This window comes from Pristiophorus japonicus, chromosome 11, assembly GCF_044704955.1.
Source record: "Pristiophorus japonicus isolate sPriJap1 chromosome 11, sPriJap1.hap1, whole genome shotgun sequence".
Taxonomy (NCBI): Eukaryota; Metazoa; Chordata; class Chondrichthyes; family Pristiophoridae; genus Pristiophorus; species Pristiophorus japonicus.
In genome coordinates this window covers 152824123-152841412 of record NC_091987.1, presented here as the reverse complement: position 1 = coordinate 152841412, position 17290 = coordinate 152824123, and the positions used below count along the sequence as shown (strand labels likewise).

Here is a 17290-nt window from a genome sequence, read left to right as displayed (position 1 = left end):
TATCACCATTTATAAGAACATATGATATGGGAGCAGGAGTAGAACATACAGCCCCTCGAGCCTGCTGCGCCATTCATTGAGAGCATGGCTGATCATCGACCTCAACTCCACTTTCCCGCCCGATCCCCATAACCCTTGATTCCCTTAGTGTCCAAAAATCTATTGATCGCAGCCGTGAGCCCCCACAGCCCTCTGGAGGAAGAGAATTCTAAAGATTCTGAGTGAAAAAATTTCTCCTCATCTCAGTCCTAAATGGCCGACCCCTTATCCTGAGACTGTGACCCCTGGTTCTAGACTCCCCAGCCGGGGGAAACATCCTCCCTGCATCTACCCTGTCAAGCCCTGTAAGAATGTTATATGTTTCAATGAGATCACCTCTCATTCTTCTAAACTTCAGAGAATATAGGCCGAGTCTACTCAATTCAGCTCAATTCAGCTAGCAAAGATGCTGACCCTTACAATGAATGATGGGATATCATACACCGTCGAACACTATTCTGTGGACTGTCAGACCACTTTTATAGTCTCAATCATTAAGGGGCACAACATTTATATCAAACAGGCCTCTCCATAAGTCCAATACTAACTGAAATATTTTCATTTTTGAAATGTAGTAGCGAACGACTCTACCCGTTCCAGCTGTACAATCCTCCGAGATCTCTGCGCTCCTGCAATTCTAGTCTCTTGCCCTTCCCCGATTTTTATTACTCAACCATTAGTGGCCATGCTTTCAGCTGCCTGGTCCCTAAGATCTGAAATTCCCTCCCTGTACCTCTTCACCTCTAACTCTCTCCTCCTTTAAGATGCTCCTTAAAACCTGTCTCTTTCATCAAGCCTTTGGTCACTTGTCCTCATATATCCTTATCTGGCTCAGTGTCAAATGTGCGTTTGCTAACTCTCCTGTGAAGCGTCCTGGGATGTTTTACTACATTAAAGGCGCTATACCCATCATCACCATAGGCAGTCCTGGGTTTCTGCGCGTAGGCCTGCGTCGAGGCCATGGAAGCAGGTGCTTTGCAAGCGTCCCTGGGATCACGTGGGCTAGCCCAACCAATCAAAGTAGGTACAATCCCATTTATACTTGTGGTGAGTTCCGTATGTATGAAATCACCATAGGTATGAATGGGAATACCCCCAAAACATACAAACACTTCAGATAAATTTTTAAAAATCATATATGTAAAATTAATTAAACATCATATATATATAAAATCAATCAAAATGGAATTTAATTAATTTTAAACAAAAGTGTAATTGTTTGAAAAATAAATTTACATATTTTAAAGTGTCTAAAAATAAACTTTTTCATGGGTTTTTAAATGATTAAATTACTGAAAAAAAATTATTTTTCTGTCCCTTAAAAGTCTTAGGCTGATAAAAGCAGGCCTTACGCCTGCTTTTACCAGGTGTAAGAGATTAAAGGGCATTCGCTGGGCAGGAGTGGGGCAAATAGCCCAAATGTCTGCCACGGAGGACCTTTGCTTTAGATTCGCACGATCGCAAGTTCCGGGTTTATACGCATGAGCAGCGCATGCCCGAACCTAGAACTTGCGGAATCCCTACGGGAGTGTGCACCTTGTACACGCCCATCGAGGCCGTGAGTTCAGCCCCATTATATGTAAACGCAAGTTGTTATACGCACCGTCACTCAGAGCTGCTTTCTTCCGGTCGTGTTCTTTGACTGGAGTGGTCACTGGTGGAGTCACACTTTCAGGTAACTCTGGTGATTTAATGTCACCTCCTGACCCCTCCTCTGATTTCTGTCGAGCCAGCTCCCCCTTCTCTTTGCTCTTTCTTCCACTCTCTGCAATGTTATTGGAAGATGGTCGTCTTCTCATGGGGGAGGACTTCCCACTGGAGGTCGGAGATAGCGGGAACTCTTTGCCTGAGTTGGGAGACAGGGTTCGAATCTTCGAACTGGCCCTGCAGAAAGATAAGCAAAAATTCCACATAACTATTAAACATTTACACAACTTTATACATATTTGACCAAGTGTTGAAGCGTTACTATTCTACTCAGTCCATTAAATATTTATAAACAAACTGTAAAATTCAGGGTGTAAAATTTACCTTTGTATATATATTTCTATCGTTTATAAGTGTCTTAGCTGCTAGCACTATTGCACCTGAATCAGAAGGTCGTGGGTTCAAGTCCCAATCCATGACTTGACACTCCAATGCAATGCTGAGGAAGCATTGCACTGTCAGAGGGGGAAATACTGAGGGAGTGCTGCACAGTCGGATGGGCAGTACTGAGAGAGCGCTGCACTGCTGGAGGGGCAGTACTGAGGGAGTGCTGCACTGACAGAGGATCAGTACTGAGGGAGTGTCGCACTGTAGGAGGGGCAGTACTGAGGAATGCCAGATTGTCGGAGGGACAGTACTGAGGGAGTGCTGCACTGACAGAGGTGCCGTCTTTCAAATGAGACTTTAATCCGAGGCCCCGTCTGCTCTCTCAGGTGGATGTAAAAGATCCCAGGACACTATTTTGAAGAAGAGCAGGGGAGTTATCCTGGCCAATATTTATCCCTCAATCAACATCACTAAAAACAGATGATCTGGTCATTATCAAATTGCTGTTTGTGGGAACTTGCTGTGCGCAAATTGGCTGCCGCGTTTCCCACATTACATCAGTGACTGCACTCCAAAAGTACTTCATTGGCTGTAAAGTGCTTTGGGACATTGTTTCAGATGTTTGTTCAGAGCCCGACAAATGATTTACGGTACTACAGACACGGGGTGTGTTGGACACAAGACACAAGTGGGTTCCTTCCCCGCACAATGTGCGATGTATTAACTCCATGTTCAGGCTGGGTGGCTGAAGACCGAACTTGTTCTGTGACCCGATTATATAGGGGCCCCCATCCCTACCAAATATTCTCCCCACTTGGGGATGGGTTGCAAACCCACGGACACATGCAAACGTGGGATTACATGTTTCCTGCGTTAGAATCCATAGCACCGCTGCATGCCGGGAACACACCTGGTGGCAGATGAAAATGAAAAGGCCAGGATTCTCCTCTGACAATCAATGGCAGAATCCCCCATAAAGTGGAACACATAGGATATATGGCACAGAAATAGGCCATTCGGCCCAACCAGTCCATGCCAGCATTTATGCTCCATTTGAGCCTCCTCCAGTCTTTCCTCAACTATTCCCTTCTCCCTCATGTGTTTGTCTAGCCTCCCCTTAAATGCATCGGTACTATTCGCTTGTGGTAGCGAATTTCACATTCTCACCGCTCTCTGGGTAAAGTTTCTTCTGAATTCTCTGTTGGATTTCTTGGTGACTATCGTATATTGATGGCCTCTAGTTTTGCTCTTCCCCACAAGTGGAAACACTCTCTCTGTATCCACTCTATCAAAACCTTTCATAATTTTAAAGACCTCGATTAGGTCACCCCTCAGCCTTCTTTTTACGAGAAAAGAGACCCAGCCTGTTCATCCTTTCCTGATATGTATACCCTCGCATTTCTGGTATCATCCTTGTAAATCTTCTCTACACCCTCTCCAGTGCCTCTAGATCCTTTTTATAACATGGTGACCAGAACTTTACGCAGTACTCCAAGTGTGGTCTAACCAAGGTTCGATACAGGTTTAGCATAACTCCCCTACTTTTCAATTCTGTACCTCTAGAAATAAATCCTACTGCTTGCTGTGCTTTGTATATGTCCTTGTTAACCTGTGTCGCAACGTTTAGTGATTTGTGTATTTGTACTCCCAGCACATCTCTGGATCCACACCATTAACATGTAGCTGCAAGTGCCCCCAAACCTGCATCAGCCAACATTACTAACACAGATTATTTGGTCATTATCTCGTTGCTGTTTGTGGGACCTTACTATGCGCAAATTGGCTGCTGCATTTACTACATTAGAATCATAGAACCATAGAAATTTACAGCACGGAAGGAGGCCATTTCGGCCCATTGTGTCCGCGCCGGCCGACCAAGAGCTACCCAGCCTAATCCCACTTTCCAGCTCTAGGTCCGTAGCCCTGTAGGTTACAGCACTTCAAGTGCACATCCAAGTACTTTTTAAATGTGGTGAGGGTTTCTACCTCTACCATCCTTTCAGGCAGTGAGTTCCAGACCCCCACCACCCTCTGGGTGAAGTCATTTCCCCTCAAATCCCCTCTAAACCTCCCCCCAATTACTTTAAATCTGTGCCCCCTGGTTGTTGACCCCTCTGCTAAGGGAAGTAGGGCCTTCCTATCCACTCTATCCAGGCCCCTCATAATTTTATACACCTCAATAAGGTCTTCCCTCATCGTCCTCTGTTCCAAAGAAAACAATCCCAGCCTATCCAATCTTTCCTCATAGCTAAAATTCTCCAATCCAGGTAACTTCCTCGTAAATATCCTCTGTACCCTCTCTAGTGTAATCACAAATTTCCTGTAATATGGTAACATCCTTTGGGACGTTCAAAGCACAACAAATGTCAGGGTGGCAATCAGTGGTGGATGAATGTCTCACCCTAGATGCACGCCAGCTCGGGGAAATTTGGCCCATTTAGACTTTTAATTGTACGTATTTATTATGAACAGCTTGCATCAGGAGAGCCTGTGCGATGTTATTAATATCTGGGGCTGAGCATAACTCCACTTGCCATCTGGTCATCTACTTAGGGCACACCACATGGGTCGTCTTAATATGTCGTCAGTATGTAAACCTTCTTCGCATTGCATCTCCACTAAATCACTGATTAATGCTCGAGCCAACCTTCCCTTCTGTGTCTAATGGCATATGAGGCAGCACATTTCCTCCACTGCTTTTACATCCAACATAAGAATTAGGAGCAGGAGTCGGCCATTCGGCCCCTCGAGCCTGCTCCGCCATTCAATCAAATCATGGCTGATCTTCTACCTCAACTCCACTTTCCTGCACTGTCCCCATATCCCTCGATTCCCTTAATATCCAAAAAATCTATCAATCTCTGTCTTGAATATACTCAACGACTGAGCCTCCACAGCCCTCTGGGGTAGATAATTCCAAAGATTCACCACCCTCTCAGTGAAGAAGTTTCTCCTAATCTCAGTCCTAAATGGTCGTCCCCTTATTCTGAGACTGTGACCCCTGGTTCTGGACTCCCCAGGCCAGGGGGAAACATCCTCCCTGAATCTACCCTGTCAAGCCCTGTAAGAATGTTGCATGTTTCAATGAGATCATCTTTAATTCTTCTAAACAATAAAGAATATAGACCTAGTCTATTCAATCTCTCCATAGGACAATCCCCCCATCCCAGGAATTAGTCTGCACTCCCTCAATGGCAAGTATATCCTTCCTTAGGTAAGGAGACCAAAACTATACACAATACTCCAAGTGCCAACTGATTGTGCTCTGGGCTGTTTCTATAACCAAGATCCTATAAATCCCCATGGAGGATAGGCGCACCAAGGTTACTGTCCTCGACCAGGCCAACATCCCCAGCATTGAAGCATTGACCACACTTGATCAGCTTCGCTGGGCAGGTCACATTGTTTGCATGCCAGACACGAGACTCGCAAAGCAAGTGCTCTACTCGGAACTCCTTCACGGCAAACGAGCCAAAGGTGGGCAGAGGAAACATTACAAGGACACCCTCAAAGCCTCCCTGATAAAGTGCAACATCCCCACTGACACCTGGGAGTCCCTGGCCAAAGACCGCCCCAAGTGGAGGAAGTGCATCCGGGAGGGCGCTGAGCACCGAGTCTCATCGCCGAGAGCATGCAGAAATCAAGCGCAGGCAGCGGAAGGAGCGTACGGCAAACCAGTCCCACCCTCCCCTTTCCCTCAACGATTATCTGTTGCACCTGTGACAGGGACTGTGGTTCTCGTATTGGACTGTTCAGCCACCTAAGGACTCATTTTAAGAGTGGAAGCAAGCCTTCCTCGATTCCGAGGGACTGCCTATGATGATGATGTGGACAAGTTGTTACCATGGTCGGAAGGACTGACTCGATGGGATGACGGTAGCGTCGCCATTCCACTCCCATTGGGCACAGGCCCCCCCACTGGATGTCAACCCAGAATTCAGAGACCGCAATGTTGGGATTGTCTGGAGTGGTACTCGAACCCATAACCTTCTGACTCAGAGGGAAGAATGCTGCCACTGAGCCAAGTCACATTTTGATCTTTGTCTAATATACATTATAACTTACTTCATTGCCGGAGAAGATGACCTCTTGGACATGTTTGCTGGAGACTGCGATCTTCTGAGTGTCGACGTCACACTCGACACCGGACCAGGGGATGAGTGCCTCTTTTCCTTTTTCACTTTCTCTGTCTAAAAGAAACAATTTTTGTTTTGCTATAAACTTAGATAGATTAAAACATGACCGAAATTAAAAATAAAAGACCAACACGTGCACTTTGCATTTATTCACTGAAGATTCTGTCCCAAATTCCAAAGCATCCTTTAAACGCTCTGATTCCAGTGTGCGTTCATTGTCGAACAGCAAGCTCACGGAGCTGGTTTAAAAGTGGATTTGGATTTGGGTCAGGCACAAATCATCTTCCTTCAGATCATTTTCCATCAGTTTTGCCATCATCAGCGTAACTCTGGAATTGTGTTGGGTTCTGGCGATGCAAGGAAAATTAAACTCAAAGGGAAAGGTAGCAGGCTAGAGACTGGCTCACTGATGGGGAGAAGCCTCATGTAGTCAAGGCATTTCTGCCGAGAAAACAATGGGCAGGACGGTAGCCTGCCGTATAGTTTCCCAGAGCGCCCTCCAGTATTCCCGGAGTCTCACCTTTCTTCAAAGGTTATCCTAGATGCTGAGTGTCAACAGCCCGACTTCCACTCATGGCCTCCTTTCAACAGAGGTCACAGAGTGATCAGGAGCAGCATCCTGGCTCATTTTTCCTCCAATTGTCAGAGGTTCTCGGGCCAACTGAAGCACCTGATTGCTGCCCCGGAAGTGGTGATTTAACCCAGCACATGGCCACGAGTCAAATCGCGGACCTTGTGATCTTTGTGGCTTGGTGATATCCAAGTAGAAGTCACAGCAGTTCCACTACTGGTTGCCCCGAGCAGCATCACATCCAAGGTTACGCAAGGTAAGGCAAATGTGACAAATGCTAAAAAAAAAACCTCATTGCAGGGTTGGAAAAGAATGGTTGGAGTATTTCACTGCTGACCATCAGCAAAATATTCCTTTCAGGATACTTCAGTTGTTGTCGGCATCAGGAAAATCGGGCATTTCAAACGCATCGAAGTATCGGTTCAAGTATTAGCAGAGCATGTTACTATCAATAGCAAATTGGCCAAATACTGCTGCTTGCACTACTTTTAATTCTGGGAAAGCGAGCTATCTGCCCAATAGGTAGGCAGGGAGGATAGAATGGGGATGAGACAGGAGCCAGAGTGATTGGATATAAAAAGCATCACATGACTAAAAGTAGTTTTCAATTATTCGGCACCACTGCGCACTAGAATTGATTCATCCAGTCTTCATGTTGCATTGAGCATCGAACAGAAACAGTATGGTATTGAGTCGACCTCGTGGCGCTTGGACATGAATCAAGACGGTGTGCAGTCCTCAGGTGAGACGGGGTCAGAGGGCAGTTGGACAAGAGTTTGCACGTTCCCATACTGAAGTCCTTATTTTTTCTATTTCCATTGTAACTTACTGGGCCAAAAATTGCAGCCTCTCCGGATGTGTATGACACGCTGAAAACTGGCTTTTGCGATCTGTCAAAATGTTTGCACGCATCCCCGCAGGAAGGACATTTGTGGCCGGAGATTTGGGCTAGCAAATGTCCTTCAAACTCTTGCGTCTGGTAAAAGCAGGGATATAGCCTACTTTTACCAGCGTAAGAGTTTTAAAACATAGAAAAATTAAAATGTTACTACTTATTTTTATATTAAAAACCCTGTATATGAAGGAAAGTTTATTTTTAACACTACCTGTATTAAAAAAAAAATTCAAAAAAATAAACTTTTCCCTAAAACATTTAATTTAATGCAATTTCTATTAATTTAAAAAAATTATTTCTGTGTGTTTTATATTTGGTTTTAGGGGTATTCTCATCGACAGTAATGGAGTGCGGAGTTCGGAGCGCCCATTACCATGAATGAGAATACTACACTGTGATTGGTGGCCCAGGCCCACGTGATCCCAGGATACACATACGATCCTGGAAGACATGTTCCCGTACGCTGGACTGCGCAACTAGGCCTCGGAGTGCAATCCTACCGTCCTCCGGGACCACCAGGTATTTTCGTAAAACAATTTCCAGTTGGAGGTGAAGGATGTGAAGGCCTTAAAGAGGATGCAAAAAAGATTTACAAGAATGGTTCCCGGGCTGAGGGACTTCAGTTACGTGGATAGACTGGACAAGCTTGGGTTGTTCTTGTTATGTATGTAAACCTCACCAATGTGTAAGACTTGCCACCAGGGGGCAGACCTGCGGGAGACCCAAGGTCACCTGTGCACCCTGGGCAAGCAGGTATAAAAGGCAGTCTACCATGCTGCTTCCTCACTCTGGAGTTACAATAAAGAGACCAAGGTCACAACAGTTTGAGCTTAAGATATACAGTCTTGTGGAGTTTTTCTAAACGTAACATTTCTCCTTGGAGCAGAGAAGGTAGAGAGGAGATTTGATAGAGATGTTCAAAATCATAAGGGGTCTGGACAGAATAGATAGAGAGAAACTGTTCCCATTGGCGGAAGGGTCGAGAACCAGAGGGCACAGATTTCAGGTGATTGGCAGAAGCCATTATCATCATCATAGGCAGTCCCTCATATCGAGGATGACTTGCTTCCACGCCAAAAAGGGATGAGTTCACAGGTGTTTCAATGAAGGACCTAATATTCCAGATCCCGAGCTACATCCTGAAGGGTGGAAAGATGTCTGTACGTAGATTTTTGCACACCAGCCACCACACGGGCTTGACAGACCTAGGTCTTGGTCCAGTGGCAAGGGTTAACCAGGACGACTGGAGACCAGCTCTGCTGCACGGACCCAGTGCGCGCACACATTGCAGTGTGGGCTGGTCCGTGCTGCCATTGACAGAAGAACCACAGGCAACACGAGGGAAAACCTTTTTACGCAGCGAGTGGGTAGGATCTGAGAATGCGCGACCTGAAAGGGTGATGGAGGCAGATTCCATTGTAGCTTTCCAAAGGAAATTGGATAAGTTCCTGAAGGAAACATACTTACAGGACTACGGGGAAAGGGCGAGGGAGTGGGACTGGCCGAGATGCTTTTGTAGAGAGCCGGCACGGGCTCGATGGGCCGAATGGCCTCCTTCCGTGCTGTAACCGTTCTATGATTCTATAAAAAAGGCAATGTTTGTGTTCAAAATTCAACTTAAAAAAATGTAATTTGAATCTCACAGGACTACTTGATTAGCTTTGGCTTCTTCCTATTCAACTGTTATTTTGAAATATGAATATTAAATGAAGGAAAACCCTTCTCTCTCTTGGCTTAGTTCCCTTTCTGGTTTATAGATCACAAAACAAAAATAAGACCAGATGTGTAATTAATAGTGACTTTCTCGCTCTCTCACACAGACGCATTCACTGGTAGCTGACATATAAAGCAGCGCGAGATCATGGTGGAGGTTCAGCGAATTAGGGTACGGGGCCCAGAAGAGGAGAGGGCCCAGGGGCAGCACGGGCCAGCCCACACTGCGATATTTGTATGCACTGGGTCTGTGCAGCAGAGCTGGTCTCCAGTCGTCCTGGTTAACCCTCGCCACTGGACCAAGGCCTAGCTCTGTCAAGCCCGTGAGGTGGCTGGTGTGCAACGGCCACCCCACGTTAAAACAATCCACACACAGGCATCTTCCATCCCCTCAATTGGAGTTCAGGACTGGAACATCGGGTCCTTCTTTGACACACCTGTGAACCATGTGGAAGAAAGTCATCCTCATTCGAGGGAATGCCTATGATGATGATGATAATGATAAAGCTTACCTCAATAAAACTTTTGAATTTTGACTTTGTGGTTTTCAAGATTATTGGAAGGAAAGTTACTAAGCGGAGAGTGCTAGAAACTAAACAAGGACAGTCCATCAGTACAGCTGACATCATGGTACTGATGCATCCTGGGAGATTAGGTACCTGGTGAGACCACACCTGGAGTATTGTGTACAGTTTTGGTCTCCTTACCTAAGGAAGGATACACTTGCCATAGAGGGAGTGCAACGAAGGTTCACCAGACTGATTCCTGGGATGGGGATTGTCCTATGAGGAGAGATTGAGTAGACTCGGCCGATATTCTCTGGAGTTTAGAAGAATGAGAGGTGATCTCATTGAAACATACAACATTCTTACAGGACTTGACAGGGTGGATGCAGGGAGGATGTTTCCCCCGGACTGGGGAGTCTAGAACCAGGGGTCACAGTCACAGGATAAGGGGTCGGCCATTTAGGACTGAGATGAGGAGAAACTTCTTCACTCAGAGGATGGTGAATCTTTGGAATTTTCTGTCCCAGAGGGCTGTGGAGGCTCAGTCTTTGAGTATATTCAAGGCAGAGATCGATAGATTTTTGGATATTATGGGAATCGAGCGATATGGGACAGTGCAGGAAAGTGGAGTTGAGGTAGAAGATCAGCTATGATCTCATTGACTGGTGGAGCAGGCTCGAGGGGCCGAATGGCCGACTCCTGCACCTAATTCTTATGTTCTTATGTACACTGTATCTGCTCAGACCACAGTCCAAATTCAGCAAGCCATAGCTCTGGGGCTAAAATATCATGGCCTTTGAGAGAGGCTACAGCCTTCAAGTAAAATATTAATTAAAATATTAAAATACACAAAAGACAGTTCAGTGGATAAATGTAATCATGTTATTCTGAAAAATGTATTTTAGTTTGATATTTAAGCCTAAACCCTTACTTTGGACATTAGAAATTTCAGTTACTGAGGAGAAAATGATGAATTATTTTTTTTTACTGAAAGCATTTTGTGCAATTTATGGGAACCCCATTGGTCAGAGTGAGGAGTTTACCTCGGCAAAATCTATTCCACGTGTGGACATAGGAATTTATAATTGGAAAAAGTTGATATAAATCATGTCACAAAAAAATGACAACAGGAAGTAAAGTGTTGCAGACAGAAAGTGTGTACAGCTGCAAGAATTTGATAATAGATATATAGAAGAAAATTGGAAGATATTTTAAAAGTGTGAACTGTTGATCTGGTGACAGAAATAAGGAGAGCACATCTGAATGACGCCATGAAAGCCTTGCCCCGTGGATGGTGCAACAGTGAGGGTTGTGATGACTGCACATTGACTTTCTGGCATGCTCTGTTAATACTGTACTTCAAATCGGGCTGAAGTTTTTGTATAAAGTTACTTGACAGGGGTGATCTTTTTAAGAGCAAAAGATTGTGCAAAGTAACTTTCCATTTGCAAAACAAAGTCTCTTGCTGGGCAAGCTTCAACATCAGAGAAACTCATTGGAAAACCAGCCTTTGGGATTAATGAAGGTGGACAACAGGGAAAGGGCAAAGCTACATTAACTCAAAGGATTGAAGGCAGCAAAAAAAAGCACAGAAAGAAGCAGTGAAGGATCAGGATAGGAAAGTATGTTACTTCACGCTGGCGAGTTGCTTTTCAATTCACCGCAGGAAGTAACTACTGCAGGTCAATGGCATTTCTGGAAGCTTCCACTGGCCAAGCATTGCTGTCCAACAATCTCACTCGAATAAGCTGATAACTATACATACTCAACACTGTTTACTGTAGCATTGATAGAAACCGACTCTTTAAGATGCATATGTTATGATTAGTGTGCGCAATTGTTTTGTCTTTAAATGGACAACACTGCCAACTTTTTTCTGTAGATGATCATTTTGGTGAAAGGAACAACAGGGCAAATCTGGTGGGTGGCAGTGTGCAATGGGCTGGATGATCGGTATGCATCACCAGACACCCACCCAAACACACACCATGCTGGGTCTTCTACCTAACTTGTTTTTTTTCCCCACACGTTCATTGGATGTAGGAATCGTTGCTCTTTAATACACCCTCTGAACGATCCAGGCATTGAAAAGCTGCTTAATCCAATGCCAATATTAAGAATTCAGTTAGAGAAAGGCAGAATCCAGCAGGAGAGCTTTCAGAACTGGTTTCTTGATCAGTCCTGAGTGTGCCCCTTTTCATTGCCCATCATATACGGGTGTACAAAGTGCACAGCACGTTCTCCACCAGACACCACAGAATCGCCCGCACTTTTACTGCCTAGGGGGTATGGTAGCATAGTGGTTGTGTTACTGGACTAGGAATCCACAGGTCTGCACTAATGATCTGGGGACAGGAGTTCAAATCTTCACCTTGGGCAGCTGGGGAATTTAAATTCAGTGAATTAACTAAATCTGGAATGTAAAGCCAAGGTCAGTGTTATGTATGCACCTCTGAATATGCTCACAGGTTTGGTACGCTCACGGCCTTCCGCGAGAGGTGGACGCCGGAGGGACTGGAGTGCATCATCACCCCCAGCAACCAAATTTTAATTTGATTTGTTTAAAGCCCAAAGTTTAATTTGTGTATTTGTCAGTTTTACTGCCCCCTTTTAAGGGGGGCACTTGGTTTATAGTTTTACTTAAAGTAGTTGTAGAGCTGTTGAGTTGGAAGTGGCTTAGCCAGTCACGTGATCCTCATTAGACTCAATAAAACCCCAGCCAGTTGGATCCGGGGCATCCACAATGGGGCAGGTGGTTGTGAGCCTGGTGGATGAACCGGTAATGTGTAGTGTGATTGTTAAACCTTTGCTGATAAACCAACTAGTTCTTAATAGCAATGTGTTGCTATGAATTCTTAAGCAAAGAACCCATGAAGCAAATACATTACAGTCTACAAGATCATTATTGCCTGCAGCATGCTGCACAGTTTTGACATCCAGAGTGCCCCAGCCATGAAGCAGGATGTCGCTCTACGGCCAAGGGAAGGATATGGACACAGAGGAAAGTTTTCCGTTAAGTTTGGTCAGGGTCAATATGAATTTAACCTCAAATGCCAGTTCCTCTTTTCAAAGCAATGCTACAGTTTTTTTCTGGATAAAAAATATAATTATCACTGTCTTGATTTTGATTCATTCACTCCTTGACCCTGACCTATGCTGCAATATGGCCCTTGACACTGGCAGCATCGCCCAGTTCCACGTGGTCTCACTCTACTGGCCCACCTCCCTGCCCAAACAGTGAGAGACAGCAATATTGCAGCACAGGCTCACCCACTGTGTCCTCATTCCTTCCACAGTGCTTGCTGAATATTTTCAAATTACAATCTTAACCATCACAAACTCAAAAGGAAAAACAATGTTGCTTGCAATATTTCCACCTTCAGTTTGCTTTTTGTTATTGTTATACCATGCCAGAGATTGGGGAGCACAATAATACCATCTCCGTTCTCCCTCCGTCTCCAGTCCTTCCCTGCTTCTTTCGGTTTGCCCCAGTCACCTTGCTCCTTTGTGGCCTGCTCCAGGTTCCCTATACAAGTAGGTAGTGATTTCACTATAATAGGAAGTGTATTCCATTGTTACACGGTACGCATATTGGGATACTGGGATCATATTTCTAACATATATAAAAATGAATACAACTGAATCGAATGTAAGTGGAATTCATTGTAGTAACTACATAGAAAGTACTTTTCTCCCTTTCGAAGGTCATGGGTTCAATTTCCACTCCAGAAACTTGAGCCCATAATCCAGGCGGACACTCCAGTGCAGTACTAGGGGAACTCCGCTGCTGTTGGAGATGCCATCTTTCAGATTAGACGTTAAACTGAGGCCCTTGTCTGCTCTCTCAGGTGAACTAAAAGATTCCACGGCACTATTTTGAAGAATAGCAGGGGAGTTATCCCCGGTGTCCTGGGGCCAATAATTATCGTTCAACCAACATCCCAAAAAACAGATTATCTGATCATTAACACATTGCTTTTTGTGGGACATTGCTGTGCGCAAATTGGCTGCTGCATTTCCTACAACATTGATAACAATATTCCTACAAAAATTGATAGAGGTGTATTAGAAAGGCTGGTTGTACTTAAAATAGATAAGTCACCAGGAACAGATGGGATGCATCCTAGGATGCTAAGGGAATTGAGGGAGAAAATCGTGGAGGTACTGGCCGTAATATTCCAATCCTCCTATGGGGGTAGTGCCAGAAGACTGGAGAACTGCAAATATTACACCATTGTCAAAAGAGTGTAAAGATAAACCCAGCAATTACAGGCCAGTCAGTTTAACTTCGATAGTGGGGAAGCTTTTAGAAACAGTAATTAGGGACAAAATTGTCACTTGGATAGGAGTGGATTAATTAAGGAAAGCCAGAACAGATTTATTAAGAGCTAATCATAGTTAACCAAGGATAGAGCTTTTTGATGAGGTAACAGAGAGGGTTGATGAGGGTAATGCGGTTGACGTGGTGTACATGGATTCCCAAAAGGTGTTCGACAGAGTGCCACACCCGGATTGGAAAAATAGAAAACAGAGAAAATAGGTGCAGGAGTAGGCCATTCGGTTCTTCGAGCCTGCACCACCATTCAATAAGATCATGGCTGATCATTCACCTCAGTACCCCTTTCCTGTTTTCTCTCCATACCCGTTGATCCCTTTAGCCGTAAGCGCCATATCTAACGCCCTCTTGAATAAATCCAATGAACTGGCATCAACAACTCTCTGCGGTAGAGAATTCCACAGGTTAACAACTCAGTGAAGAAGTTTCTCCTCATCTCAGTCCTAAATGGCCTAACCCTTATCCTAAGACTGTGTCCCCAGGTTCTGGACTTCCCCAACATCGGGAACATTCTTCCCGCATCTAACCTGTCCCGTCCCATCAGAATCTTATACGTTTCTATGAGATCCTCTCTCATCCTTCTAAACTCCAGTGTATAAAGGCCCAGTTGATCCAGTCTCTCCTCATATGTCAGTCCAGCCATCACAGGAATCAGTCTGCTGAACCTTCAGTGCACTCCCTCAATAGCAAGAACGTCCTTCCTCAGATTAGGAGACCAAAACTGAACACAATATTCCAGGTGAGGCCTCACCAAGGCCCTATACAACTGCAGTAAGATCTCCCTGCACCTATACTCAAATCTCCTAGCTATGAAGGCCAACATGCCATTTGCCTTCTTCACCGCCTGCTGTACCTGCATGCCAGCTTTCAATGACTGATGAACCATGACATCCAGGTCTCGTTGCACCTCCCCTTTTCCTAATCTGCCACCATTCAGATAATATACTGCCTTCCTGTTTTTGCTACCAAAGTGGATAACCTCACATTTATCCACATTATACTGCATCTGCCATGCATTTGCCCACTCACCTAACCTGTCCAAGTCACCCTGTAGCCTCTTAGCATCCTCCTCACAGCTCACACCGCCACCCAGTTTAGTGTCATCTGCAAACTTGGAGATATTACACTCAATTCCTTCAACCAAATCATTGATGTATATTGTAAAGTGCTGGGGTACCAGCACTGAGCCCTGCAGCACTCCACTAGTCACTGCCTGCCATTCTGAAAAGGACCCGTTTATCCCGACTCTCTGCTTCCTGTCTGCCAACCAGTTCTCTATCCACGTCAGTACATTACCCCCAATACCATGTGCTTTGATTTTGCACACCAATCTCTTGTGTGGGACCTTGTCAAAGGCCTTTTGATAGTCCAAATACACCACATGCACTGGTTCTCCTTTGTTGACTCTACTAGTTACAGCCTCAAAAAATTCCAGAAGATTTGTCAAGCATGAATTACCCTTCATAAATCCATGCTGACTTGGACAGATTCTGTCACTGCTTTCCAAATGCGCTGCTATTTCATCCTTAATAATTGATTCCAACATATTCCCCACCACTGATGTCAGGCTAACCGGTCTATAATAACCCGTTTTCTCTCTCCCTCCTTTTTTAAAAAGTGGTACATTAGCTACCCTCCAGTCTGTAGGAACTGATCCAGAGTCGATAGACTGTTGGAAAATGATCACCAATGCATCCACTATTTCTAGGGCCACTTCCTTAAGTACTCTAGGATGCAGACACAGGCCCCGGGGATTTATCGGCCTTCAATCCCATCAATTTCCCCAACACAATTTCCCGCCTAATTAGGATATCCTTCAATTCCTCGTTTTCACTAGACCCTCGGTCTCCGAGTTCAATTGGTCTGCCATTTTCCCCCTCCTAATTAAACCCTTTGTTCTCCTCTGCCGAATTCTAAATTTCTCCCAGTCCTCTGGTTTGCTGCTTTTTCTGGCCAATTTATATGCCTCTTCCTTGGATCTAACACTATCCTTATTTTCCCTTGTTGAGCCACCTTCCCCATTTTATTTTTACTCCAAACAGGGATGTACAATTGAAGTTCATCCATGTGATCTGTAAATGTTTGCCATTGCCTATCCACCGTCAACCCTTTACGTATCATTTGCCAGTCTATTCTAGCCAATTCACGCCTCATGCCATCGAAGTTAGCTTTCCTTAAATTCAGGACCCTAGCTTCTGATTTAACTGTGTCACTCTCCATCTTAATAAAGAATTCTACCATATTATGGTCACTCTTCCCCAAGGGGCCTCGCACAACAAGATTGCTAATTAGTCCCTTCTCATTACACATCATCCAGTCTAGGATGGCCAGCTCTCTAGTTGGTTCCTCGACATATTGGTCAAGAAAACCATCCCTAATACACTCCAGGAAATCCTCCTCCACCGCATTGCTACCAGTTTGGTTAGCCCAATCTATATGTAAATTAAAGTCGCCCATGGTAACTGCTGTACCTTTATTGCACACATTCCTTATTTCTTGTTTGATGCTGTCTCCAACCTCACTACTACTGTTTGGTGGCCTGTACACAACTCCCACCAGCGTTTGCTGCCCTTTGGAATTCCGTAGCTCCACCCACACCGATTCCACATCATCCAGGCCAATGTCCTTCCTCATTATTGCATTAATTTCCTCTTTAACCAGCAACGCCATCCCGTCTCCTTTTCCTTTCTGTCTATCCTTCCTAAATGTTGAATACCCCTGGATGTTGAGTTCCCGGCCTTGGAGACCCTGGAACCATGTCTCCGTGATGCCAACTACATCATATCCATTAACTGCTGTCTGCGCAGTTATTTCGTCCACCTTATTTCGAATACTCCTCGCATTGAGGCACAGAGCTTCAGGCTTGTCTTTTTAAACACACTTTGCCCCTTTAGAATTTTGCTGTAATGTGGCCATTTTTGTTTTTTGCCTTGGGTTTCTTTGCCCTCCACTTTTACTCATCTCCTTTCTGTCTTTTGCCTGTCTCCCTTTTATTTCCCTCTGTCTCCCTGCATAGGTTCCCATCCCCCTGCCATATTAGTTTAACTCCTCCCAACAGCA

The 17290-nt window shown here is 44.9% G+C and overlaps 1 protein-coding gene across 1 annotated transcript in view; it reads right to left on the bottom strand.

Moving 5' to 3' along the window:
* Positions 1 to 17290, bottom strand: part of LOC139275617 (MAP7 domain-containing protein 2-like) — a 223728-nt gene that overhangs the window by 38469 nt on the left and 167969 nt on the right. Inside the window, exons 8-9 of the mRNA XM_070892789.1 lie at positions 6139 to 6263; positions 1643 to 1923 (exon numbers count right to left, since the gene is read on the bottom strand). Coding sequence (XP_070748890.1) covers positions 1643 to 1923; positions 6139 to 6263 — 406 coding nt within the window. The remainder of the gene's footprint in view (positions 1 to 1642; positions 1924 to 6138; positions 6264 to 17290) is intronic.